Source organism: Lynx rufus, unplaced genomic scaffold (assembly GCF_022079265.1).
Source record: "Lynx rufus isolate CCGP_SWC_20201006 ecotype Redwood Valley unplaced genomic scaffold, mLynRuf1.p SCAF_4, whole genome shotgun sequence".
Lineage (NCBI taxonomy): Eukaryota > Metazoa > Chordata > Mammalia > Carnivora > Felidae > Lynx > Lynx rufus.
In genome coordinates, this window is record NW_025814856.1 from 1,670,770 (window position 1) to 1,695,045 (window position 24,276).

At 64.7% G+C, this 24,276-nt stretch overlaps 2 protein-coding genes across 7 annotated transcripts in view; both read right to left on the reverse strand.

Moving 5' to 3' along the window:
• Positions 1–1,819: 1,819 nt before the first annotated feature.
• CACTIN (cactin, spliceosome C complex subunit) lies at positions 1,820–15,333 on the reverse strand. The gene is given in 11 exon segments (XM_047096006.1): positions 1,820–3,057; positions 3,279–3,571; positions 3,683–3,805; positions 4,419–4,611; positions 7,556–7,670; positions 7,766–7,928; positions 8,808–8,929; positions 8,931–8,954; positions 9,453–9,548; positions 12,181–12,664; positions 15,118–15,333. Coding segments are annotated over 11 exon segments (2,271 nt in total). The 5' UTR covers positions 15,285–15,333; the 3' UTR covers positions 1,820–2,566.
• Positions 15,334–17,461: 2,128 nt separating this feature from the next.
• The window catches only part of PIP5K1C (phosphatidylinositol-4-phosphate 5-kinase type 1 gamma), a 50,868-nt gene continuing 44,053 nt past the window's right edge, over positions 17,462–24,276 (reverse strand). For 2 of the 6 annotated variants that reach the window (XM_047094820.1, XM_047094819.1), the window contains exon 17: positions 22,269–23,366. In XM_047094820.1, the coding sequence (XP_046950776.1) occupies positions 23,193–23,366 (174 nt within the window). In that variant the 3' untranslated portion in view covers positions 22,269–23,192. Of the gene's footprint in view, positions 20,390–20,545; positions 20,630–22,268; positions 23,367–24,276 lie in introns of those variants that run through there. The other 4 variants (XM_047094824.1, XM_047094821.1, XM_047094823.1 and 1 more) reach the window with 4 other exon arrangements.

A 24,276-nucleotide genomic window follows, 5' to 3' on the forward strand; every position in this document is an offset into this window, starting at 1 on the left:
GCCTCCCTGACCCCTAGCGCCTGGCCCTGTCCGGCTCACTCACTCACCGGCCGTGGCTCCCCAGTGCCCCGGGGAGGAGTCCAGGGCCTGGGCTGCGGCCCTGCCCTGGGTTCACCTGCAGCCCCTTCCTGCCCAGCGCCTGTGCCCCTTCTCCGGAAAGCCTCGTGTTCCTTCCGGGGTCCCCCAGACCCACTGCCTGCCCCCCGCCGTAGCCATACCTTGAGCTGGGGGTGTCTGAGCCCAGCCCTCCTCCCTCCCCCGGGGGGCTCCTGGCTCTAAGCTCCCACAGGTCGGGAGGGGGCGGGGGGATGGCCACTCCGTTCTCCCTCCTAGTGCAGCCGTCTCCCCCCCCCCCAGGGCCGGGTCGTCACCCCGCCAGGACTGCAGAGGGGGGTGTGAGGGGCTGGGACTCTCGGGGGAGCAGATGGGAGAAACTGATGCCAGGACACGGGCAGTGGCCCGGGAGGTGGGATTCTCCAAGCTGCAGAAACCCGGATTCTAACCCTGACCGCCGCTTTCCAGGCCTGAGCATGTGGGCGGCCTCATAAGGACAGAAGCGCGCGCCCTCCCATGGAGCCAGGCGGGGTCCGGATGGCGCCCGTTAAAGGCCTTAGGCGTCCTGTGAACAGGCAGCCAGCTGGGGCCAGAGTGCCTCCTGGGCCCGCCCCACTCAGCCCTGCTCCCAGGGGCCTGTCGCGACCTCAGGGACAGCGGCACCCGCCAGGAACCAACTGGTACCAACCGCCTAGATCCAAAGGAGATTCTGAGATCGCTGTGACAGTCAAGTGATGTCGTCTGCCAGGGGGTCTGAAGGGCACAGCCGTGCCCCATATGAGGCCACAACGGGTGCTCCTCACCGCGGACCGTGGTTTGGGCGGGCCGGGGTCTGCGGCTCCGAGGCCCCTTGACCAGGCGCACCTCCGGGCTGAGCCAACACACCGTGCTGCCCAGCGACCTTGTGTGAGGGCAGAGCTGGGAGTGACCAGCGGCCTGGGGAGGGTCCATCTTGGCTGTGGACCCCCGGGCCAGATGCCTCCCTGTCGTGGGGGGTGGGTAGGTACTGAACAGCATCCCTCCACCCTCACCCCCACCATGGTGACCACACCACAGACGTCGCCGTCGTCCCCTGGGGCCTGGGAGGGCAGTTACTCCCCTTCCAGCATCCGCTCCTTGTGGGAGGGGCAGGGGCGAGAAGGCCTGTGGACTTCCAGAAGCTTCCTGAGGGGCTACTGCTGCTGACTACTTTGAAGTGTCATGGTTGTTTTTAAAAGGTCTTTCTCGGGGCGCCTGGGTGGCGCAGTCGGTTAAGCGTCCGACTTCAGCCAGGTCATGATCTCGCGGTCCGGGAGTTCGAGCCCCGCGTCGGGCTCTGGGCTGATGGCTCGGAGCCTGGAGCCTGCTTCCGATTCTGTGTCTCCCTCTCTCTCTGCCCCTCCCCCATTCATGCTGTGTCTCTCTCTGTCCCCAAAATAAATAAACATTAAAAAAAAAAAATTAAAAAAAAAAAAAAAAAAGTCTTTCTCAGGGCGCCTGGGACTTTGGGCCCAGCATCGGGCTCTGTGCTGACAGCTCAGAGCCTGCTTGGGATTGTCTCCCTCTCTCTGCTCCTCCCCCACTCGCACTCTCCCAAAAACAATAAAGCCAACAGTTAAAAACTAAAAAATTAACCAAGAAAAGGTCTCCCTGGCTGTGCTGAGTGCCTCGGTTGCGACGCGCCCCGCCGTGGCTCCCCAGGACGTTACCGGCCGGACTGCTGGCTGAGGGGCGGGGGGGGGGGGGGAGGGGGCGCCGGTCTGCAGAGCTTCTGAAAATCTAGAAGTACTCTAAAATAAAGTGTTTATTAAAAAAACGTGCAACTCCGTGAAGAGGCCAATTAGGTGAAAATAAGGTATTTCCCCACACCTTAAAAAAAGTCGTTTTAGAGAAACAACCTAAAATCTTTCCGGGGCGTCCGGGCGGCCGAGGAGCCCAGGTGGGGCTGGCCCCCCTTCCCACGGAGACGTCTCTGTAACAAAACGTTGAAAGACACGGTCCTGGGGCGCCCCCTCCCCCACCGCTGGCAGCGTGTGACCCAGCGGCGGCCGCACCTGTCAGGCCCGCAGAAACGCGGACGCAGCTCCGTGGTGGCCGGGAGAGGATCTCCGGGAGCACGGCTGTCCCAGCGTGGGCGGGGGGGGGGGGGGGGGCACCCGGGCCAAATGGGGGCACCGCAGCTGCACGCACAGAGGCCGGGGAGGCCTGACCCGCACCAGCACCGGGGCGGGGCCGGATGGGGGACCAGAGTGCAGGGGGGGGGGGGGGGGGGCGGGGTCCCGCAGCCGCCCTGGACTCGCGCTCCCCCCCCCCCCCCCCCCCCCCCCCCCCGCCAAGGCCTGGCACCCCCAGCCCAGGGCAGGTGCCGTGGGGGCAGGGCTCGGGCCTCAGTTCCCCCGGCCCGTCCCGCGTGTGAGGACCCCGGGCCGGCCTGCCTTCCGCTGTCCCAGGCGCGCTCCCCCGGGGAAGGCGGGCGTGGGCGCGGGGAGGGCGCGGGGAGAGGTGGCGGCCAGTCCGGGAGGGGCCCCGGCCGTCACCGCCGGTAGCGGTAGCGCTTGAAGTGGAACCAGAGCTGGAAGATGCCGTTGGCGAACTGGCAGCGGAAGCCGTGGCGGTGGGAGTACTCCCACTCGCGGTTGACGATCTTGAAGGCGATGTCCTCGTAGGGCGGCCCCGCGTGGAAGCGCAGGGTGGCGAAGTCCTTGTTGTCGGCGCAGGCCTCCAGGAAGTACTCGGGCGTGGAGCGCTTGTCGATGAGGTCGGGGTAGAAGATGTTGAACTTGTAGCCCTGCACGATCTTGGGCGGCGGGTTGTCGAAGTCGTAGTGCGTCTGGTTGTACTTGTTCCACTCGAAGCCCGTGTGCACGCGGTTGAAGAAGCGGGGCTTGCGCGGCCGGTACTTGTCGGCCCACAGGTAGGCCTTGCCGGTCAGCGGCATCTCCACGCTGAACTGCGCCTCGTCCTGGCCCATGCCCTCCTTGGCCCGCCGGAAGAAGATGTCCTCCGCGCTCTCGCTCGCGTCCCCTGCGGGCGGGGCGCGCGTCAGCCGCCCCTCCCGGGCCGCGCGACCTGGTCCCCGACAGCGGGTCCCCCTGGGCGGGGGGCACCGACGGCGTGTGTCCCCCCCCCTCCCCCCCCCCCGAGACCGGAGGCGGGCGGGGGGGGGGGCGGGGCACCTCTGTGTGCGGGCCCAGGGCCCCCCCCCCCCGGGGGCTCGGGGACGCGTCTCCCCGCACGGCCCTCACCTGTGACCTGCAGCTGCTGCCGGGACAGCTGCAGGCGCTGCTGGTCCTCGTCGGGCTCCAGCACGTGCGCGTCCAGCGGCAGCTCGTGGGCCGTGAGCAGCCGGGGGCTGTACTTGCCCGCGTCGTAGTCGTCCAGGCTCTGCTGGATCAGGTCCTCCTCCATGAGCACAGCCTCCCCGTCCGCGTCCGCGTCGCCCTCCGCGGGGGCCGCCCCTTCCGCCTCCGGCTCCCCCGAGCCCCCCTCGGAGGAGGAGGGCCCGGGTGGGGTCGGGGCAGGGTCCTCAGGCTCCAGGCTGCGGAGGAGGAGACGCTGAGACGGGAGGGGTCGCGGCGGGGGAGGGGCGGGGCCTGAGGAGGTCCCCGGCTGCGGCTGCGGGGTGGAGGGGGGACCTCGGGCGACCTACCTGTGGCCGGGCGACGGGGGCTCCTGCTTGAGGATGGGGAACAGAGGCTCGCTCTCCACACCCTGTTCCTGCTTCAGCTTGTACAGCTTCTGCCGCAGCACGTCCTGGTGCCGCTCGCGGAGCCTGCAACGCCGGCCGGCGGTCACCCCCACGCCCGGGGCCCTGTCCCCCCCCCCCCCCCGCCGACCTCATGACCCCCTTTCGCTCAGAGAGAGGACCTGGAGCCTGGGGGAGCAGCAGCCACCGCCTCCCCCCCCCCCCCCCCCCAGGCCAGGGCTGTGGAGGGTGGGGGTGGGTTGGGGCGTCTGGGTCCGGGCTTGGGACTCAAGGCCACAGACCCTGCTGGGAGGACCGAGTCCCTGAACGGGGGATTCGGGGGAGTCGTGCGCCTCACGAGCCACCGAGCCGGGCTGAACGGCACACGGGACGCGGGGGCGGGGCGGCGAGGAGAATAAACTTAGAGACGCCGCCGCAGTTAGCAGCACACAGGGCCGTGTTTACACAGCGCGGCCAAACACGCTGAGAATCTGTACACGGACGGTGTGCAGTGGGCAGAAGGCGCGCGGGGGCGGGGGGGTGTACAGGGAACAGGGGGCCTGGGGCCCGCGTGACGCCAGCTGACCCCCCCCACCTCCGCGCAGGCCCCGCCCCAAGCGTGCGGGTCCAGAGGCCGGAGGGGCGGGGCGGCTCCCCAGGGCCCCCGGCGTCAGTGACGCCGGCGTGATGTGACGCTGACCTGGCGCGCGCCATGTGGGCTCGAAGCTGCTGCAGCAGGCTCTCCCAGTAGCCCATGTCCAGGTTGGGGCCCCCGGCCCGGATCTTGCCCTCGATGCCCTGGAAGATGACGTGCAGCTGGCCGTACGTCTTCCCCTTGAAGACCGACTGCACGTCAGAGCTGACCGAGGCGTTGACCCCTTCTCGCCGCTCACCTGCGGGGGGGGGTGGGCGCTCAGCGGGGGGAGGGGGCAGCGGCAGGGCTCCCGACCCTTCCCTTGGCCCACACGGCTCCTCCCCTGACCCTGGCTGGACCCTGGTAACACGGAGCTGGCACGGGGCCGCGGACCCTAGTCGGGAAGGTTCTGAGTGGGGCTGGGGTTGCTGGGCGGACGTTTCTCAGCCTGGCATCCGGCTCTGCCAACTCCCAGCCACCACTGCGCCCCCACCCGCATTGGAAGAGCGAGGAGGGACGGATCGCCCGCCAGCCAGACTGTCAGGAGTTCGGATTTTGCCCTGTTAGTCTCAGCTGTGTCATCTTGGGTAAATAGTTCACCCTCTCTGGGCCTCAGTTTTCCCCAGTAAGGAGAGCAGCTCCTTTCCCAGGCACTGCGGGAAATCCTGACGCCGCCCCGGGAAGGCAAGCCCGCCCCTTCTCGGTCCCATCCAGATTTAGCTGGGGACACAGGGACATGCCCGGGCTCCAGACTGAGAAGCCCCTGAGGGCAGGGGTGGGTGCCACCTGACCCTACCTGCAGCCTCCTTGTTGCTCGTCAAACACACTGAGCCCTGCCCTGGGACCTTTGCACATACGTTGCTTTCCAGCAGTAACATGCTCTTCCTCATCCAGCCTGCCTCCCAGACCCCACCAGTCGAGAACCCTGTGGACCGGGGAGCCTTCCCTGGACCACCAGGTCGCTCCCCTCGGCCTGGATGCCTGATCAGTGGCTTCCCCAGGGCAGGGACCCTGCTGGGCTTCTGACTGCTGCCTCCTAGCACTGCGAGAACTCGGCGTGCAGCTTCTGGCACGTGCGGGGTGCAAGTGACACGTGCTCCTGGCTAAGAACCGGCTTCTGACACCACGGCCACCACACACAGGCTCCAGCGGAGCAGACGGGCTCCAAAAGGACCCAAGTCCCTCTAGGCAACCACCGTGGGCCCCCCGAGTCAGCATCTAGACACTCGTCCCCTCTGCCGACACCTGGATGGCCCCAGGCAGCCCTGTCTCAGACCACACAGACACGTCAGGGCACCGAAACTGCCTCCCGCCGGCAGGGCCGCACCCCGTGCGCACCCCCACAAGCCCCGCTCTGCCACACCGCGGTGTAGAGATCGAGTCGCGGGTTCAGATGCCGCCCGAGCATCCCGCGGGGCCCGGCTGGGTCCAGGCGGGGGATGGAGGGCTCTGGGACAGCAGCTTGGGGAGAACCCGCAGGGAATGGTAACGGGGCCCCCCGCCGCAACACCCACACTGCCGCGCGCCCACGTACAGGTAGACTTTCCCATTAAAGACGAAAGAAAAAGCCCAACTGAATTTACAAGCACAACACACAGCACTCTGCGCGTCTCCGGGAACGATCTTGGAGATCACGCCGAAAAGAGAAACAGAAACACAAGCGCATCTCTGAGGACACCCGGAGCCAGCTGGGACCCCAGCCAGGACAGGGGAGGAGGGACAGTGGACGGAAGGGCCTCCGCTGTCACTGAGAGAAGGGAAGCGGCCACAGAAGGGGGCGAATTGGCAGCTGGCAAGAGACGACGGGGGACTCGGCGCAGGGGACCCCCGGCAGGGTGGCCCTCACTCTTCCACAGCCGGTGGGTCAGGGTCTTCTGTGTCTGGGGAGTGCCCCGCCCCCCGTCACCTGGCAGAGCACAGACGTGACCCGTTTCCCGAACTACACGATGTCCAAGAACTTCCCGCCTTCCCCCCACAATTTACTGAGGATGTGTCCCACACGACGAGGGGACAAAGCGCAAGAAAGGGGGACGTGGGGTAGTAAAGAGGAGCTCCAACACGAGAGAGTGAGGAGGCAGTGCGGGGTGATAGACGACGCGCACAGGGACGAGGGGGAAGGAGGCCCGGGGTCGCTGAGGGGACCCTCTGAGGGGTCTGGCCGCCTCGCCAGTTCCGCGGGAGGCCTGGGCCTGGATCTGTGCCCAGAGCCACACCTGTGGCAGTCAGGGCCCTTCCGCCCAGAGGTCTACACCCAGGGCCTCACTGCCCCCAAGGGAAATCGCTCCGCACGTTTCCCAGAGCAAAGGATTTCCTTCTTTCTCCAGAAGTTACTGCAGGATGTGCTGGCTGAGAGGGCGCAGGGAAACAAAACAGCACTTAACAAACATGACGAAAGACATTCCTCCTTTTCCTAAGAGGAAGCCATCCCCCCAACCTGGGCTGAGCCACAAGGGCATTTACATGGGCCTGGGGGAGGGGTGGGGGGCAGGCACTCGAGGCCCCTGGGGGTGGAAGGGGTGGAAGAGGGAGGAGCACGGTCGGTCATCAGCTTCTAGAACAGGGGTCTCACCCAGGGTGATCCTGCCCCCAGGGGACACCAGGTGATGTCTGCGGACATCTGTGGCTGTCACGACTGGGGGGGCTCCTGACAATGGGGGGGGGGTCAGGGCCGCTGCTCAGTACGCCCAGGGCCCAGGACGACCCTCCCCCACCCCCCGAGGGTCACCTCCCTGGACACCGCGCGGAACCCTCTGGAGGGAAAGGAGAGCGAATTAGGAAAGCACAGCAGATTCAAGAGACCGGGGCTCTAGGGGCTTCCCGCACAAGTGGACAAGCGGGGTGCCGCCCTCCCTCGAACACACCAAGCTTCTGGCAAAAACCTGAAACCGAACAAAACAGGCCCCTGCTGGCGCCACTCCCGGGAAGCCCAGCGGAGACGCTAAGCGATCTTTGAAGGAAGGGAGCCCCTGCCCTGGGCTGAGCCCCCCACCTGAGGGGGAGCCGCGGGGGCCAAGCTCCTGCCGCTCCTGCCGCAGCCCGCCGCTGCCCCCTGGTGGCTCCCGGAGAGGCCTGGAAGATCCCTGATGGGGAAACCGAGGCAGGCGGAGAGCCCCGGGCTGAGACAGCTCCCAGCGCGCCGGCGCCCAGATACGGGCCCCCCAAGAGCATGGCGGGCGCTCTCCGGTCGCGCTGCGCGGGGCTACCTGGGCCCTTGCCCGAGGCCTCCAGCTTGCGGAGCTTGGCGATCTCGTCCTCCGTGATGGTGGTCATGTCCCGCCAGAAGTCCGCGTTCTTGCCCTGCTCCAGCTCCATGTACACCTGGAGGCGGAAGGTACGGAGGGGCGGTGAGGGGCGGTGAGGCGTGCGGGGGGGGGGGGGGAGGGGGAGGGGGAGGAGGGGGGGGCAGGCAGCACCTGGATGTCCTCCAGCAGGTCCTCCATGTCCGCGACGGTGAGGCCGTTGAGGAAGGTGTAGGGCTCGTGCATCTCCACGGCCAGGTCATCGTCCTCGGCGCTGATGTACTTGGCCAGCAGGTCGATGGGCTTGGCCCTCCCGTCCCGGATGCGGATCTTGGAGCTGCCGGGGAGCAGGGAGGTGGCGTCAGAGCCCAGGAGGCCCCCCTCCCCACCTCCTGAGGACCCTGCTTCGGGGGTGGGGTGGAGTGGGGGGGGTGGCTCGTGTGGGCGCCAGGGGAAGAGCCTGGCCTGCAGGGGGTGGGGGACAAGGAGGTCTTCCTGGAAGAGGGGGCACTGGGCGGTCGGAAGACACAGGCCGGGGCCAGAGGGGCAGAGAGAACCACCTCCTTCCAGTTGACGATCTGCTCCCCCAGGGGCGGGGGAGGGTCTGAAGCATCAGTGCCACACCCAGGGGGACGCGGGTCAGAAACGGACACTTGTTCTACCCCAGGGGAGCCCCGGAACCAGGTAGGTCTGAGCCCCAGGGGCTGGTGCAGCTGGTGGGCAGCAGGACAGAGGGGCTGGGAGCAGACTCCTGGTGCACACGCGCCACCGAGGCTCAGACACCTGCCGTGTGGCCTCAGGCGTTCCCCTGCCCCCAGGAACCTCGTGTTCCCCGTCTGTAAACGGGGCTGATGAGCACGTGGCCCCGCGGGCTGCAGCGTGCAGAGGGAGGGCCACGGTCGGTACCGCGAGGGGCCCGGCACCTCGCTCAGCTCGTGTGGCACCGTGACACGGAGCGAGGATCATTCGGAGGTCTCCTCGGCACACGACTCAACGCGGGAGACCGGGGGAGATGGGGGGGGGAGCATCAGTGACAGGCTGGAGGGAGGAGCAAACAGGAAGTGGTGCACGCAGCAAGGGGCAGGCAGGGACTCCCCGGGGAGGCAGCGGGTGGAAATCCGAAGGGCGGGAGATTGCAAGCTGAGCCAAGGGCCCGTGCAAAGGCCCCGGGGCAGACGGGGCTCCGGGCGGGGGCGGGGGCGGGGGCGGGGCGCACCGCAGCTTGGCCTGCTGCAGGTGGAAGTGGTCCTCCTGCTCCTCCCACGTCTTGAAGTGCTCGGCCTCCTTCTCCCGCTGCAGCATCTCCAGCTCCTGCTCCCGCATGGCCTTCTCCCGCTCCCCGCTCCAGCCGCAGCTGCTTCACCTGCAGGCGCGTGGGGAGGGCGGGGTGCTGCAGGCGGGCCTGGCTGGGGGTCTTGTGGGGCCTGCCCCGCACCCTCTGGGGCCACGGGGGACCCTGGGGTCCGGAGTGGGACTACAGCCCGGGCCTGGCCCCGGCCCTGGACGCGGACCGGCCAGGGAAGCCCGAGGCCTCAGACGGACCCTAGGGCCGAGGAGCTTCTTTCTGCTGGAGACGCGGCAGCCAGGAGCGGCCGAGACCACTCTGCCCCCCCCCCCCCCCCCCCGAAGGAGGCGTCTGAGAGCAAGGCCCAGAAGTCTCGGGGCCCTCGGAGAGGTGGAGGGAGACGGCTTGTCGGAGACGCGGCCCGCACCCCTGAATCCAACCGTGTCTGAAGCCAGCCTGCCCGGGGGTTTCTGTGTCCGCCCACCGGGTCGGTCCTTCACTCAAGCCGGGGAGGGCCAGCCTCAGGCCCTCGCGAGGGAAGGCCCGGCCCGTGCAGGCCTCCAGGGGCTGCCCCACCTTCTGCAGCTCCAGGCGATTGTCCTCCTGGATCCTCTTGTTCCGCTCCTTCAGCTCCTTCTCCTCCAGGTGGCTGATCCCCTTCTTTTCCAGGGCCTGGAAGGGCCAAGCACATGCCCGCTGAGCAGACACGCCTCCGTCCCGCCTTCCCGGGCGCCGCCCCGGGGTCCTCTGTGCCGCCCCCTCCAAGATCCAGACGCGGATCCGGCAGGCCTAGCGGCGGCTTTGCAGGTAAGGGGGCCCGGCCCCGAGGAGCGACGTGCCTGCGGCCACAGCGCCCTGACTTCCTCCGAAGACGCAGCCCCCTTGGCGTTCCCAGAACCAGCGCGACAGGACTGCTTAGAGCAGCCTCCGGCACGGGCAGCACCTGCAGTAACGTGCAGCGGGGAGGTGGCCGCCCGCCCCGGGGGCTCCCGGGCGTCACTCCCGGGAGCACCCCACCCGGGACCTGCCAGGCTGCCGCACGCAGAAGCCCGGCTGGGCCAGCTCGGGGTGCTCACGCCCTCGGCAGGTCCGACGCCCGATGCGAGTGGGCAGGGGCGGGACAGCGCCGGAAAGCCCACGTCGCTAGGAGGGGCACTGCGGTCCCCGTGCTCACAGACCCCTGGGACACCACGCCCCACAACAAACACTCCTTCCCCGTGTCCTCACCTCCTGGAGGGCGCTCGGGGCGCAGGGTCTGCAGACCCCTCGAGGACTCCGACATCACAGCTGCTGCCCTAGCCGGGTGCCAAGCCCGCACTTCCGGATGAGCGCTCCCCCACCGACCCGGCTCCGAGGGCTGTTACGAGGACGCCCCCCCCCCCCACACCTGCGCTGCCTGGTTCGGGGCCACCCCTTGACGCCCGTGCCACCCCCTGGCCTCCCCAGCCTCAGCCTGGGCTGCCGCCTCAGGCGTTAACGGTGACCGGACTTCTCGCCCCTACGGCCACGCAGAACGGCGGCCCAGGGCACGGACGCAAAGCTGGATGGCCCGGTTCCAATCATGCTCCGTCACTCACCACGGGAGACCTCGGGTGGCCGCGGCAGGGAGAGTCGGCTCACGGAGAGCGCTGTGAGCAAGGCCGGGCACAGAGCGCTGATGCTCGGCACCGCGCCTGCCCACTCCGCCAGCCCGTGGCCCCGGGACGGGGGGACAAGCGTGTGGTGCTGCCCAAACCGTGGGCCTGTCCGGAGAGGCCTCAGAGGCTGAGCGGGGGCCGACCCCCCACGTGCTTGTCACAGGAGGGGCCGATGGCCTCCCGTGGGGCCAACTCCCCAGGGCCGCTGCGGCTCCAAGAAACACTAGGGAAACTGTCTGAGCACACGCGCGTGCAAATCACACCAAGCTCGCTCATTTGACGCTCACTGAGTGCCGACCGTGAGCCAGGCTCTGGGGACACAGCTTGCCCTGTGGAGCTCACGGCCTGGCAGGAATCACACGTTATGGATCAGACCCCGTGTTTAGATGTCAGCTTTGCAACGACACCTCTCTGGACCCGCTTTTTTAATTTTTGGATGAGTGAGCGCAAATGGGGGAGAGGGGTTGGGGAGGGGGAGGGAGGGAGGGAGGGGGAGAGAGAGAGGAAGAGAGAGGAAGGGAATGCACACTCACGAGTTGGGAGAGGAAGAGGGAGAGGAAGACACAGGACAGCAGAGAGTCCGACGTGGGGCTCGAACTCACGAACTCACAAGCCGTGAGATCGTGACCTGAGCCGAAGTTAGACGCTCAACCGCCTGAGCCCCCCACGCGCCCCGGACTGGCTGATTTCAAGCTACAGCCAGGGCATCCCGACACCTGCCTGCCTTCTCTCCTCTGCGCGCTCTGCTAATCTGCTTCTCGACAGGCTCTCCCCCACGAGACGGCTGGCTCCGCGGGGATCTCTCTCCTGCTCGCTGACGCCCGCCAGGGCCCACACGGCCTCCAGCACCAGCGGGCGCGCGGCACACGTTTGCTAGTAAAGCGCTAGGGAGGGCGAGGCCGCGCCGAGAGGAAGAGCACCCGTGGGGCCGAGGGGGCCGGGCAGGCCCTCAGAGGCGGGAACGGGTGAGCTGAGATCCTCAGGAAAGAGAAAGAACCAGCCAGAGAAAGAGGTGGGGACGGTCCCGGGTCGGGGAATGGCGAGCACAGGCGCCCCGAGGTGGGCTGTGTGTTCAAGACAAAGGCAAGAGACGGTGCCTGGAGCGCATGCGGTGAGCGGCGGACCCCTGGCATCTGACCGTGGCCGCCTGCTCTCGCCCCTCCAGTCCCTCCTTGCCCCCTCTCACCCCCGACGAATGGGTGCTGGGTTAGCGTGAAGCTATGTCCAAAAAGATCCGTCCATTCACCAGCCCGGGAACCCGTGGAGATCTTTAAAACAGGGTCTCTGCGGGTGTAATTAGTTAAGACGAGGTTACATGGGACCTAAACAGTCTCCAAGCTGATGACTGGTGTCCTCGGAAGAAGGCAGAAAGCGGGACACAGAGGCACAGGGCGCAGAGGCGCAGCCTCCAGGGCTGGGAGGGAGGGAACGCCCGTGCTCTCAGTCACAAGCGCGAGGCGGGACTGGCGGGTAAGGGACCGTGTGTAACTTTCGTCGAGAACGAGGTGTTGGCGACGGGGACCACGGAGCATCTGTAACCGGAATCCCGCCTTGGGCGAGCGACGCAAAGGCCCCAGAGGCCGGGGCTCGTGAGCGCGCGTGCGGACGGAAGACACCCCTGAGGGCAGCGACCCACCCGGGCCGCGCGCCGGGCGCCCCGGACTCACCTTGTTCCAGATGAAGGTGCCCAGGAGGTTGTTGTCGCCGAAAGGGTTGTCGGTGTTGGTGTAGCCCATGTACTCCTCCCCCCAGCCCATCTTCTCCCGCTTCTTCCTCTCCTTGGCCTCCTTCTTGGCCAGCCGCCGGGCCCGCTTCTCCTCGGGGGTCTCGAAGGCCTTCATCAACTCCTCCTGCTGCTTCCGCTCCTCCCGCAGCCGCAGCCGCTCCTGCAGGCTGTGCTGGTGGCTCAGGGCCGCCGCCGCCTCCCGAGGGCTCTGGGAGCGGTCCGGGGAGGCCGAGCCGGACGCCGAGGAGCCCGGGGACCAAGAGCGTGTCCGCCGCCGGCGGGCCCACCGGCCCCGCTGCTGCTCCTGGCGCTCGTCATCGGAGTCAGACTGGGAGGACCGGCCCCGTGAGCGCCAGCGTGGGGGCAGCGGACTCTGGCTCTGCCGCCTTCGCCGCCGCCGCCACCGGTGTTCGTCCGAACCCGACCTGGGGAGGGAACCCGCAAAGGTGCGCTCGCCGCCAGTCTTTTGTTCGACAGATGTTCACTGAGCCCCTGCTATGCCAGGCGCCATTCTAGGTTCTGGGGACACAGCGGTGACCAGCAGTGCCACCCACGGTCCCCGCCTTTGGGAGGCTCACGTCAACAGATAAACACGCAGCGTGACCCTAGGCAGTGCTACGAGTCACAAAGAAGAGTGACTGAGCGTTAGTGGATGGAGATCTGAGGAGGCAACTGGACGATGTGGGGGAGGGGGCCACAGGGAGAAAGTGATCTGGGCAGCAGTCACAGCAAGAGCAAAGGCCCTGGGGCAGGAATTTACTCGGCGTGTTCAAGAAGCAGTGTGGAGGCCCATGTGGCTGGAGAAGAGCGTGAACAGGGGGGAGTGAGGAAGGAAGGGAGGGCAGCGAGGCAGGCTGGGGCCAGACGGCACAGAAGCTCTAAGTGGAGGAACCAGAGGACCTGATCTGTCCAAGGCGACAAGAGAGAGCTTACAGGAGAAGGTGGTGTCTACACTGGTCCCGTAAGCTGGGCAAGAAGGAACTGGAGTAAGCGTCTCGGGACTGAAGAGCCAGGGAAAAACACCGGGCAGGGGATGGAATGTGCGAGCCTAGAGATAGATTCTTTAATGCTCAGGGCCCTTTGAACGTGTACAGCAACAACCGAATCTCTTTATTTTGTTAAATGCCCCACCTATGAAGCTCGGTGAAAAAGCCTACGCCCTGGAAACCAATTTCTCGGGAGTCCCTACACGCAGAATACGCATTCGGTCAAATTTTCATAAACCACATCAACTCGAATTACAGACCCAGGATGGCTGATTCTTGTAACTCAAACACCAGAAAACAGCAAACGAAAAACATGCAGGCATGACAAGGCTTCCTGCCGTACGTGAACCAGTGGGGAAAAACACCAACACCAGGGACCCCAACCGGGGTCAGCAAGCTTTCTCTGTAAAGAGCCAGACAGTCTAGGACACCACTGTGCTGTCCCTACTGCAGAAGCAGCCCCGGACAGACAGGAACAAAGGGACATGGCTGGGTCCCAATACACTTTCACTTGTGCACGCCAAAACCTGAATATATTCGGAGATCTCATACAATTTCCACGTCATGAGATACTACTTTTGACTTCTTCCTCACCATTTCAATACGTAAAAACTGGGGCGCCTGGGTGGCTCAGTCAGTTAAGCGTCCGACTTCGGCTCAGGTCATGATCTCCCCATTCCTGAGTTCGAGCCCCACATCGGGCTCTGTGCTGACAGCGCGGAGCCTGGAGCCTGCTTCCGATTCTGTGTCTCCCTCTCTTCCTGCCCCTCCCCTGCTCGCCCTTTGTCTGTCTCTCTCTCTAACAATAAACATTAAAGAAAAAAAAATAATAAAAACGTAAAAACTATTCTTGGTTCACAGGCTATGGAGTCTTGGAGTCACAGGCTTGTAACTTTTTGGAATTCTTGGGTTGCAATGATCTTAGGAGACTCAAAAAAGGAAAAACCACCTTCTCAAATGTAGAGGGAAATCAACCATGTCTGACTACGGCCACTCTGGCCATGGGGTGAACGGGCCAAGGGACGGGAGACTGGGCATGCTGGGAAAGCCCCCATGGAGATCTTGAGGAAACCTGGGCCACAGTGGGGCAGGGACTGGCCTGAACGTCACGGGTCACATCCCGGGACCTAGGTCTGGAAGTTGGTCCCTGGCACCGTTCTCGTCCCTCTATGCGGGAGGAGACTCCAGTCAAATGTGGACAGGTGTCCCATTTCCAAAAGAAAGGGGCTGCTGGCCGCGTGGAAGCTGAGACCCAAGTCCTAGGAGTCAACCCAGTCCTGCCTCCTGTCATCAACAGTTCTTTCGTCTGACACCCACTTCCAAGAGCAAGTGTTGCCGCCCCGACTCATGAATTCCCTCTCAGACCTACCCATTTCCCCACCGAGCCTCCCACTGCCTCCTCTCTGACAGCCACCGCCGTCTGTTGCCTAGACAACTGCACCATCCTCCTCCTCCTCCCCCTCCCCGTTGTCATTCCAGCCAGCCTCCTCAGTCCCTTTTCTACGCGAAAACCGGAGGAAGTTCCACAAAGTCAGTCAGACCCCATCGCTCTGCTCAAAAACCTCCCCCATGGCTCCCTACCTGCCTCCGAGTAACGGCCAACCCCGTCACCACGGCACACTAAACTGCACGATCCGGTCTCCTCTTACCGCCCCGACCTCGTCTCCTACTCCCCTTCCCGTCCCGCCTCGCTCGCTGCGCTCCTTCCGTTCCCTCCGACCACCAGGTGCCCTGCCTGGAACGCCGCTCGCCTTCCTTTCGCTGCCTGGTGAACTGCGACTCGTACTCGGACGTCCCCTTCTCCAGGGGGCCCTCTCTGACTAATCCGTGGGTCTCCGGCTCCCCGAGGGCGGGAGCCGGATCCCCAGCGCTGTTCACGCAGAGACCCCTACCTGCGCTCCCGGCTCTGCCGCCTCCGCCTGCGCCGTACTTCGTCGTCCCGGCGCCGGCGGTCTCGCCGCTCATGGCTCCCGCTCCGACTTCGGCTCCGACTCCCGCTCCGTTGCCTGCGGCCCCTGCGACCAGCCGACCGCGAGCGCGAGCGTGTGTCCCGACCCATCAGCTGAGACGGTGGCGGCAGAGCTGACACAAATATCCGGGGCCTGCGCCGGGGGCCTTCTTCCCCTGCGGCGCGCGCCTGGCTGCCCCGTCCGCGCCTGAGCCGGGAGATGGAAACCTATCTCGCCGCCCCATCCCGCGGGGACTCCGACTCCCCGTAACTCCCCCACTGCCCTCAAACGTGGCCCGCGTGACGGACTTCTGCCGGACTTTCGTCTCCGGGGTTGGGGGCTCGCCCTTTAGGCAGTGCTAGGGGTAGCCCCACGTGGGTCCTCGCGCCTTGGTGGGGGGCGGGGCTAGGGGCCGTGGGCGGAGCCAGAGCGAACCAGGAACTGCGAGCGGGGCGGAGCCTGGGGAGGCGGGACCAAGAACAATGGGCTCCGAGGGAAAGTGGAGCCGACGTGGGCGGGGCCCCCAGGGAGGGATCAAGAGGAGGCGTGGTCTGGGGGCGGGGCCAGGGGAGGCCAGCCACGCTAGCGAGGGCTCAAGCCGGTGCGGGCGTGAAGCTGCGAGGTCGTCGGTTGAGTCCAGACTGCTCCGGAAGGCGACGGAAGGCGACGAATTGAAACCAGGTCGGAGAATGAAGAACCTTGAGGCTGGGCCGACCCTTGAGAGCGACCATCATATTCCATCGCTCGAAATGAATACCTATGTGTTTCAAGGGTTAAGTTAAAAAAAAAAAAAAACTTGGATAACTCCACGAATTAAACGTCAACCCATTTTACAGACAGTAAAAACTGGGGCTCAGAGATGGAAAGTCACTTCAATAAGCAGTGCCCCCACAGCCCCAACGAGGCAACAGGGAGCTGGGATCTGAACTAGGTTGGTGCAGCTTTGTTCTGTGGGTGCCGGGGTGTCACAGGAGGGCTCTGAGCAGGGACAGATGGGCTGGGGGCGGGGGGCACGCTGGTGGAGTCCCTGCTGGACTCGTGAGGAGGATGGACCACAGCAGGCAGGTCTGGAAGACCCTGAAGTCCTGTTCCAAGCTCCCCCAGCCCACCCCAGAGGATGGTACTTGATATTCTAGTTGGAAGCTCTTCAAATGTTTGTCTTGGGAGTACTTCATGACATCGTCCTAAATGCTAGCTTTGCATGCTCTGCTTGGAGCCAAGGCGCAGAGTGGGGCTGCTGGTGGGGAGGACTTTCAGAAGACCACCTCTTGATAACAAACCTGCTTTTCATGGGATGGGGACTAAGGTGGGGGGGGGGGTCTGGCCTTGAAACTTTGTTTTTTTAATTTTTTTTTTAACATTTATTTATTATTGAGAGACAGAGCATGAGCAGGGAAGGGGCAGAGAGAGAAGGAGACACAGAATCCGAAGCAGGTTCCAGGCTCCAAGCTGTCAGCACAGAGCCCGACGCGGGGCTCGAACTCACAAACCAAGAGATCATGACCTGGGCTGAAGTCGGACGCTTAACCAACTGAGCCACCCAGACGCCCCTGGCCTTGTAACTTTCAAAATGCACATGTATCTTTGACAGTATCTGAATACTAATCTTTGAACATGACGTGATGGTGAGCACGTTCCACATCATCTCATCTGCACGTCTAGTTTATAAACGAGCTGTGCCGTTCTGCATCCTGATTTTAAAACTGGACTTCCAAGGTCCTGCTTACAAACGGGACCTTTCAAAGCAGTGTTTCTTGGATTGGAAATCCTGGACAAATACTTTTGCTATAAAAGGGGTCCATGCATTACTCAACTTGAGCAAGTTTGGCAGAACGAATGCAAACTCTGGGGAGTGTTTGTTCTTTTACGCTGGGCTGCACTGATGTCAGAAAATTATACAAGTTTTCTGAGTTGAACTGGAACCCCCAAGCAGGCCACGGCTATTAAGGCATCTAGGTCCTGTTGTTACTTAAAACAATTTTTTTTAACGTTTATTTATTTTTGAGACACAGAGTGCTACGAGGGGAGGGGCACAGAGGGAGACACAGAATGTGAAGGAGGCTCCTGGCTCTAAGCTATCAGCACAGAGCCGGACGCGGGGCTCGAACCCACGGACCGCGAGATCATGACCTGAGCTGAAGTGGGACGCCCAACTGACCGAGCCAATCAGGCGCCCCATTCCTGTTATTTTAAATCTTACCAAGGTTTCCTTCTGCTCTCGTTCAAAGTCAGTCCTCACGTTCTCAAGCAGACCGCCGGCACGCACAGAGGCAAAGAGAACGAGGGCTGATGCTTATTACCCGATTTATTAGAGAGATCTCTCCAACGTAAAAAGAAGGAGGGGTGGCGGGGATGGGGAGCGGGGGCCCAGGGCTGCATATGTTATTTGGGGCCAGCAGCGGCTGCACAGTTACAGAGGTGCCCACGGCTCTGGGTTTGAGCGAGACGGCATTCTGTGCCCGATGAGGCCGCGCTCCAGATTGTCACACACCAGACCATAGGGGCTGAGCACACGGAACCCCCTGAGAGAATTAAGACACACGAGGTTTGCAGTTTCGTTGTTTTGAAATCAGTTCGACCATAAAAACGAGATGGGGGCGGGGCAGGCGATGCAACTGAGCCACCAGAGAAAAGGCGGTGGAGGGCGTTGACCCGCAGTGCGGACCCAGGGGCTGCAGCGACAGTACCATGGCAAGGGACCCCAACCGGAAGGGGAGTATTGCACTGAGCCAAGTGGTGGAGGGAGGGGGCGAGGCTGGACAGAGGCCAGCGAGGGCTCTCAGGAAGTTGCACCTAGACAGTCTCAGGAAATGCCTTTCTTTTGCACAGACTGCCAGCCAGCGCTCAGGCTCTCAGCTCTCAGGGACTGCAGCCATCAGAGATGAGCCAGGAGGGGAGACAGGGTGTCGCCACGAAGGAATTTAGATTCCTGTGCTGGGGGTGGGGGGGTGGGTGACAGCTGGCTGGGTCCAGAGCCTTCCTCTGGGTGGGGGTGGGAGCTGGGAAAGGCCATGAATTTGCTACACATTATAAATAAAGTCTTGCCTTCCTGCCCCCTGCCCGGAAAGTAAGCAAACCCCTCCCATCGGCACAGTCTGCAGGCCCCGCTAGCATCCACGTGACAGTTCTCTGAAAAGGGACAAAGGAGGCAACCAGCACAAAACAGGTCTCCAAGGGGGTCTTAGTGACCTGCACAAGAATAGAAACGTCATGATATCCAGGAGGCTTGCAAACTTCTCTTGTATCAGCGTCCCAGCAATGCCTTTGTCCCGTGATTCAGGAAAGCCCAAGGGGGCCAGCGGGGCTCCCCCGCTCCCTCCTGAAGCTCCAGGTGGCTGAGCGCGCCCTGGACACGGGGCGCGCTGCTCCGGGACAGTGCCTGCTGCTCTGGTCATCCCCGCAGAACTCACATCCGTGCCCGGGCACGGGCTCTGACACCGGCTTCCGGGTGACACAGTGGTCCTTGTTAGTCATCAAGGTCTGAGATGCACCTTCGGACCTCTGTCTGCTCCGCCGTCATCCCCTTGACGGGAAGGGGTAGGGATGGACCGGCGACTTGCGGCATGCAGCCAGGGCACCCGCAGACAGATGCTGGTCTGAAATCCAGGTGAGGACGCTTCCCAGGGTCTGGACAAAGGCTCCTTGGGCAAGAGGGAGAGGACATAGTTTTGCTTCTAATCTGGGACACCCACAGGCTTGTTCTGACGGGCCGTCTGAGGGCTGTCTTCCCTGGGCTGCATGCTGGCACGTCCCGGGAGCCCCTGTGCCAGCAGCTAGGGGACAGCCCCCAGCATGCAGCCTGGTTCTCCAGGGAGGAGCGGACAGCAGCCAGGCCAGCAGCCTCCCTCCAGGTGCACGAAGCGAGCCGGGTGAGGGGACACGAGGGCAGACGAGGGATCCACACAGGGAACAGCAAACTATGCAGCTCCCGAGGGACTCGGAAAATCAAACTGCTGGATCCGCAGGTTCTCCACCAGGGAGGCCAGGGCTGGGAGAAGTTCTTCCAGGTGAGGCTTCTGCTCCAAGCCAGCTCCCAGCTCTCCCAAGCGAGCGAGCCGGCCAGTGGGGGGCAGAGTGGGCAGGGGGAAGCCACCCCCACTGTGTCACCTTTTGAGAGGCGGGAGTGCATTTGTGCGGGGGCAGGACAGACCCTGCGATGCTGTCGGCTCCCACCGTCCCCTCTGGACACGATGGGGTCTCTGAGCCCGGAAGGGGCTGCCCCTGCTGAAGATGACAAACTAGAAAATTTTTGTTTCTCACGAAGAATTTCTTCTCTTATCATTTAACTCACAGATGCATCGCTGTCTTAAAAAACAAACAAACAAACAAACAAACAAACAAACACCCATCCCAGTCCTGGGGGGCCTGGAACTGGACAGCTGGGCAGCCTGACCATGGGGGGGACCCCTGTGCCAGGACGTGATCTCCGGAAGTCCCACGGCCTGGGGCCCAACGTCTCCCTTCGCTTGGGCCCCTCTTCTGGACAGTGAGCAGGCCGCGTGGGGACCACAGGGAAGCCCACCGTCCTGAGCTCTGGCGAGAGGGGCGGCCGCCGGCCGTTCCTACTCACAGGTCAGCTGACAGGCAGGTGGTGGGAAACAGATGCAGAGATTACAGGCATCAGCGGGGTGGAGAGCCCCCGCCCCCCAGACCACCGGTCGGCCACCCCCAAGGGCGGGTGTCACGTGCCTGGCCGCAACACCTAGCCAGGGGGGCCTGTGGTCCCAGGCACCGGCGGGGACTCCGTGGTCCTTCCCTCCTCGGCGCCCCGTCCAAGCGGAGAGGCGGAGCCTCGGAGTGTGGGTTTCAGCCTGGGTGACCGGCCCCCCTCAGAGGGCGCCAGGTCCCCGAAGCCAACTGGCCTCGTTCCCTCGGCGAGACACATTCAAGCACAGCAAAGAACCACAAGGTGCGGTGGGGTGGTTTCTCTTCTTTTCCCATCACGTCCTTTTTTTTTTTTTTTTTTTCCTTTTTTATCTTTTTCTAAAAAAGCACACGTGTGCTGCCGTCTTTGTGCAAAGAGTAAGGACCCAAAATAAATACGTGATCGGACACTCAGGGAGGTTCACAGTCTCACAGGCGTAGGTAGTAGACGGGAGCTGGGGGCCGCGGCCGTCGTGGAGCGAGGTCCGGCGGGCGGGCGGGCGGCGCCTCCGGGAAGCAGCCAGGGCGGCAGCGAGCGCTCGGCTCTGGGTCGGTGACTGCATAGAAATTACTGCGAAAGGCAAGGGCGCGGGTGAGGACCCCCACCCCCACCCCCGCCCTGCCGCGAGGGCCCGAGACACCGGCCCCCTCCCGCCCCGGGCCTCCGTTTCCCCGTCTGTCCCGGGGCCCGAGAGGCCCCGGGCGTGGCGGGCCGGGGCGCACTTACTGTGTCGCTCTCGCCGTCGGAGGCTGGGTGGACCTGCGCGCTATAGTGCAGCGGGGAGTACACCCAGCTCCTCTCGTCGGCGGGCTGCAGGGCGGGCGGGCGCACGTGCAGGAAGGGCGCGCAGAAGAGCAGGGTGCGAGGAGGCGCGAGAGAGGCAGGCGGGAGGAAGGAAGAAACAGAAATAAAGGAGGCGGACCCCAACGCGGACGACGAGTAGGCGGCTCAGCCCCCGCTGTCCTCTCCCCGACAGGCCCCGGCCCCACCTGGACGGCCCCCTCGGGCCGGCGGGGCCGAGCGGCGGCAGTGCGGGGTGGGCGGCAGGGCGCGGCGCGGTGCAGGGGTGGGGGGTGCAGGCAGGGCCCGGAGCAGCGGAGGGGAAGGGAGGGGCGTGGGGCGTGGCCTGTTTGCTGTCCCCTCCCCTCCCGCTCGGCCCTCCCCCCGGCACCCTCGCCTGGTCCTAGCCCCGCGGGCAGCGCTCCGGCCTCAGTCCTGCCTGCTGTGCGGCCACTGGGGCCGCCAGCTGGGGCAGGGCCCTGGGGACCCTCCGCTGGGGGTCCCGGGTGATGTGGGCAGTCAGGGGTACAGAGCGGAGGCTGTTTCCTCATGCCCCAAACGCACAGATAGCCGGGAGACACCCAGGCACGGGCCACCCAGACAGCAAGCAACACAGGCCCAGCCAGGGGGTGCGCTCTTCCGGCTGTGACGGGGAAGGGGGTCGCCATTCTGGGTCGGACTGGCGGGGAGGGCACGTGTGCCTTCAGCACCCACCCACACGTGTCCGTCCTGGGTCTGCTCCCACCACAAGAATCCTCCCCACCCCCAGCCCCCTTCTCCTTTTTCTTTCTCTTCTCTCCTGCCCACCCCCCCCCCCCCCGCCATTCTTCAGTGCCTGTAGACCTACCCCCTTGCCCCGCCTCTGCTGGGAGCAGTGGGCCTGAGCACGCACCTGCCCTGGCCACGCCCCCCTGGGCGTCCACGACCCCCAAACCCACCGGGGCCACAACCCAAAACGCCCCCAGACCTGCCCCTCCTGCGTCCGACCCCGACCACCAGCCTCGCCTCTACAAGGGGTGGCTTCTTCAGGGCCTCATGAAGGACAAGCACCAGAGTGCGGCCTCTACGCTCTCTGGGTGAGCCCAGGCCCTCCCGCCCCACCTTGGGGCCCCCACTTCTGCCCACCTCACCCTCCTCCAAGCTCTTGCCGCGGGACCTGCCTCCACAGGCCAGACTCCCGGTACCCGAGGCACGGCCCGCCTCGGGACACCTCGGCCAGCTCATTCTTGCCCCAGCACTCGGCCCAGGGGCCCCTGGCCCAGGGACACGCCCCCTGAGGGCTGTCCGCTGGCGGATGGACTCGTGCAGGGGCGCACAGACCCTGCGGCTGCTTACTGGTCACAGCACAACAAAAGCCGCTGCCTGCCTGGGAGTTCTCACGCGGGTTGGGGGGGGGGAGGGGGGAGAGGAAGAGCCGCCGCAGATAGACGTCAGGGTAGCTGCCCCTCTAGGGCAGAACGTGGGACAAGAGGGTCTGTGCCTGCACTCTGCAAAGAGCATGCCCGGGGAAGCGATGGTGGGCAGCAGGACGCAGAACCCCGTGGTGACCCCACTAAAGTGGGGCCAAGGACACACGGTCCCCGGTTCTGCAGGCCCTCGGGCCTGCCCCACCCATCTAGCCCTCATGCTCTTCCGTCTCCTCCCAAGTGCCCCCCACTGGCTTCCGCTGTGCCCCCCACAGAGCCCAGCCTTCCCTCTCCCACCTCCCCACACCCCGGTGATTCTAGGTCAGGGTCAACCCCTCTCCAGGCAGCCTTTGCAAAGCACTCCCTGGGGGCCCTCGGGGTCTGCTCTTAGATCATCCTAGGGGTGTTGCATCCCTGACTCACGAGGACACAGCACGGCAGGAAGGCCTGGGGAAGCGGTTTCCACCTCTCGGGTTAGCTCAGTGCCGGCGACCAGGGATGCTCACAGGCATTTGGGGCTGGGGGGTGTGAGCCTCTGAGGGTCCTCGTCTTGAGAACAGAAACTTACTTTAGATACTCAACCTGTTCTGCCTGCTTGGAGCGCTGTGTGGCTCCGGGCAGGTTACCTGGCCTCTCTGGGCCCTCATTTATTGCTCATGATGCCAATTATCAGGCACCGATGCTGGCACTGCTGCAGGAGGTGCACATAGCGTCCCAAGCCCATTACGTAGAGGAGGGTCTCTGAGACACAGAGGCTGCCTGGGAGCCTGGACCCAGATTTTATGTAAACCGTGGGCCCTCGTGGGCTTCCTGGGGAGCCGAGACCTTGGTCCCTCCACTGTGAAATGAGTATGGAAAGACCACCTCCTCTCTCCTGCGGCTAAGAGCCTGGCTTTGCGGTCCCTTTGCTGACCCATGTGACCACCTGCTTCCACAGGGCAGACGCCCCTTGGGGAGCCATCGGCAGCGAGGTCTGACTATGGGACAAGTGTCCTCTGACCTGTCCCTGACTTGGGCGGGCTGGGGAGAGGGGCAGAGGCCGCCAGGGGCTGGGGTCAGATGCAGACCCCGCCGCCACGGCCAAGTCCCCTTATCCCCGGCCGTGTGTGCCTACAGGCCCAGTGGTGACATCACCAGGGGACACGTGGCTGGTCTCGGTCAAGGTGCTTACTTCCCCAAGTCCCTTCTCAGAGGCCATGGGACAGCCGGGACCTGTGGCTCCCTGCTGCCCAGGGTGGTGGGTCGGGGGCTGGGCTCCCTGGAGGCCTGCTGTGGTCACTTACAGTCCCTGAGGAGCTCAGCGTCACGGCCCGCAGTCGGCGATGCCGGGGAGAGTAAATCCAGTACCTCCCATCGGTGAACTGGGCGGGCCGGGCGAGCGGGGGGAAGAAGCAAACAGAGGACAGGATGAGGCAACGGAATCCGGCGGGGAGGTCAGGAGGGGAGGGCGCGGGGGCAGGGGCAGGTAAGCCGATGGCCAAGCGGGAGGTGAGTCTGGGGGTGGCGGGGTCCCACTCTGGCCCGCTATCTTCTCTGCTGCCTGCAGGGCCTGGCCACCCACTCAGGTGACAGGACCCAGACGCGCACATCGAACACGGCCCCGGGGCCACCTCGCACACTGATCCGCAGAATGGGACACAAACCAAGCCCCCCGGGACGGGGAGATGACGGCGGGTGTGGGGACGCACACACAGTGCACCTGTTACGACTCCAGGCCAGACAGAGGCCCCAAGACAGACAGCAGTGTGGTGTTAGCTAGGAGACAGCGGTGCGGCAGGCCCCCAGCTCACGGGACCCGGCGGGGGGGGGGGGGGGGGGGGGGAGACGAGATCAAAGGTCCGGGAGGGAGACAGGCAGGCCCCTCCACTGCACGAGGCCACTTGGCCACCCGGCACCCATCTCACCCAGGCTCCCGGCCCAGCTAACCTGTCTACCTGTGGGAGATGCAGGGCGGGAGGCGACCCCCAGCTCTGGAAGAGAGGTCCCGGGTCCCCGGGTCCCCGGGGCAAGGCCCCTTCCTGCTGCGACAGACCCCACCTCCTCCAGGAGCAGCCGTGAGTCCTCGGCCACGAGGTTGGCAGCATGAAGCACACCTGTCCCACCTGCCCCTCGCCACAGTCCCCTTACCTCCCCGAGAACAGAACCCACCTGGCCGTACCCCCCACCCCCCTCCCAGCAGGAGAAGGGCCACGCAGCCTGCAGCCCTTAGCAGCCAGCCCCGGGGCTGCCCGGGACCTACGGGGCCCTGTGGGGCTCGGAGCTCGAGGACAG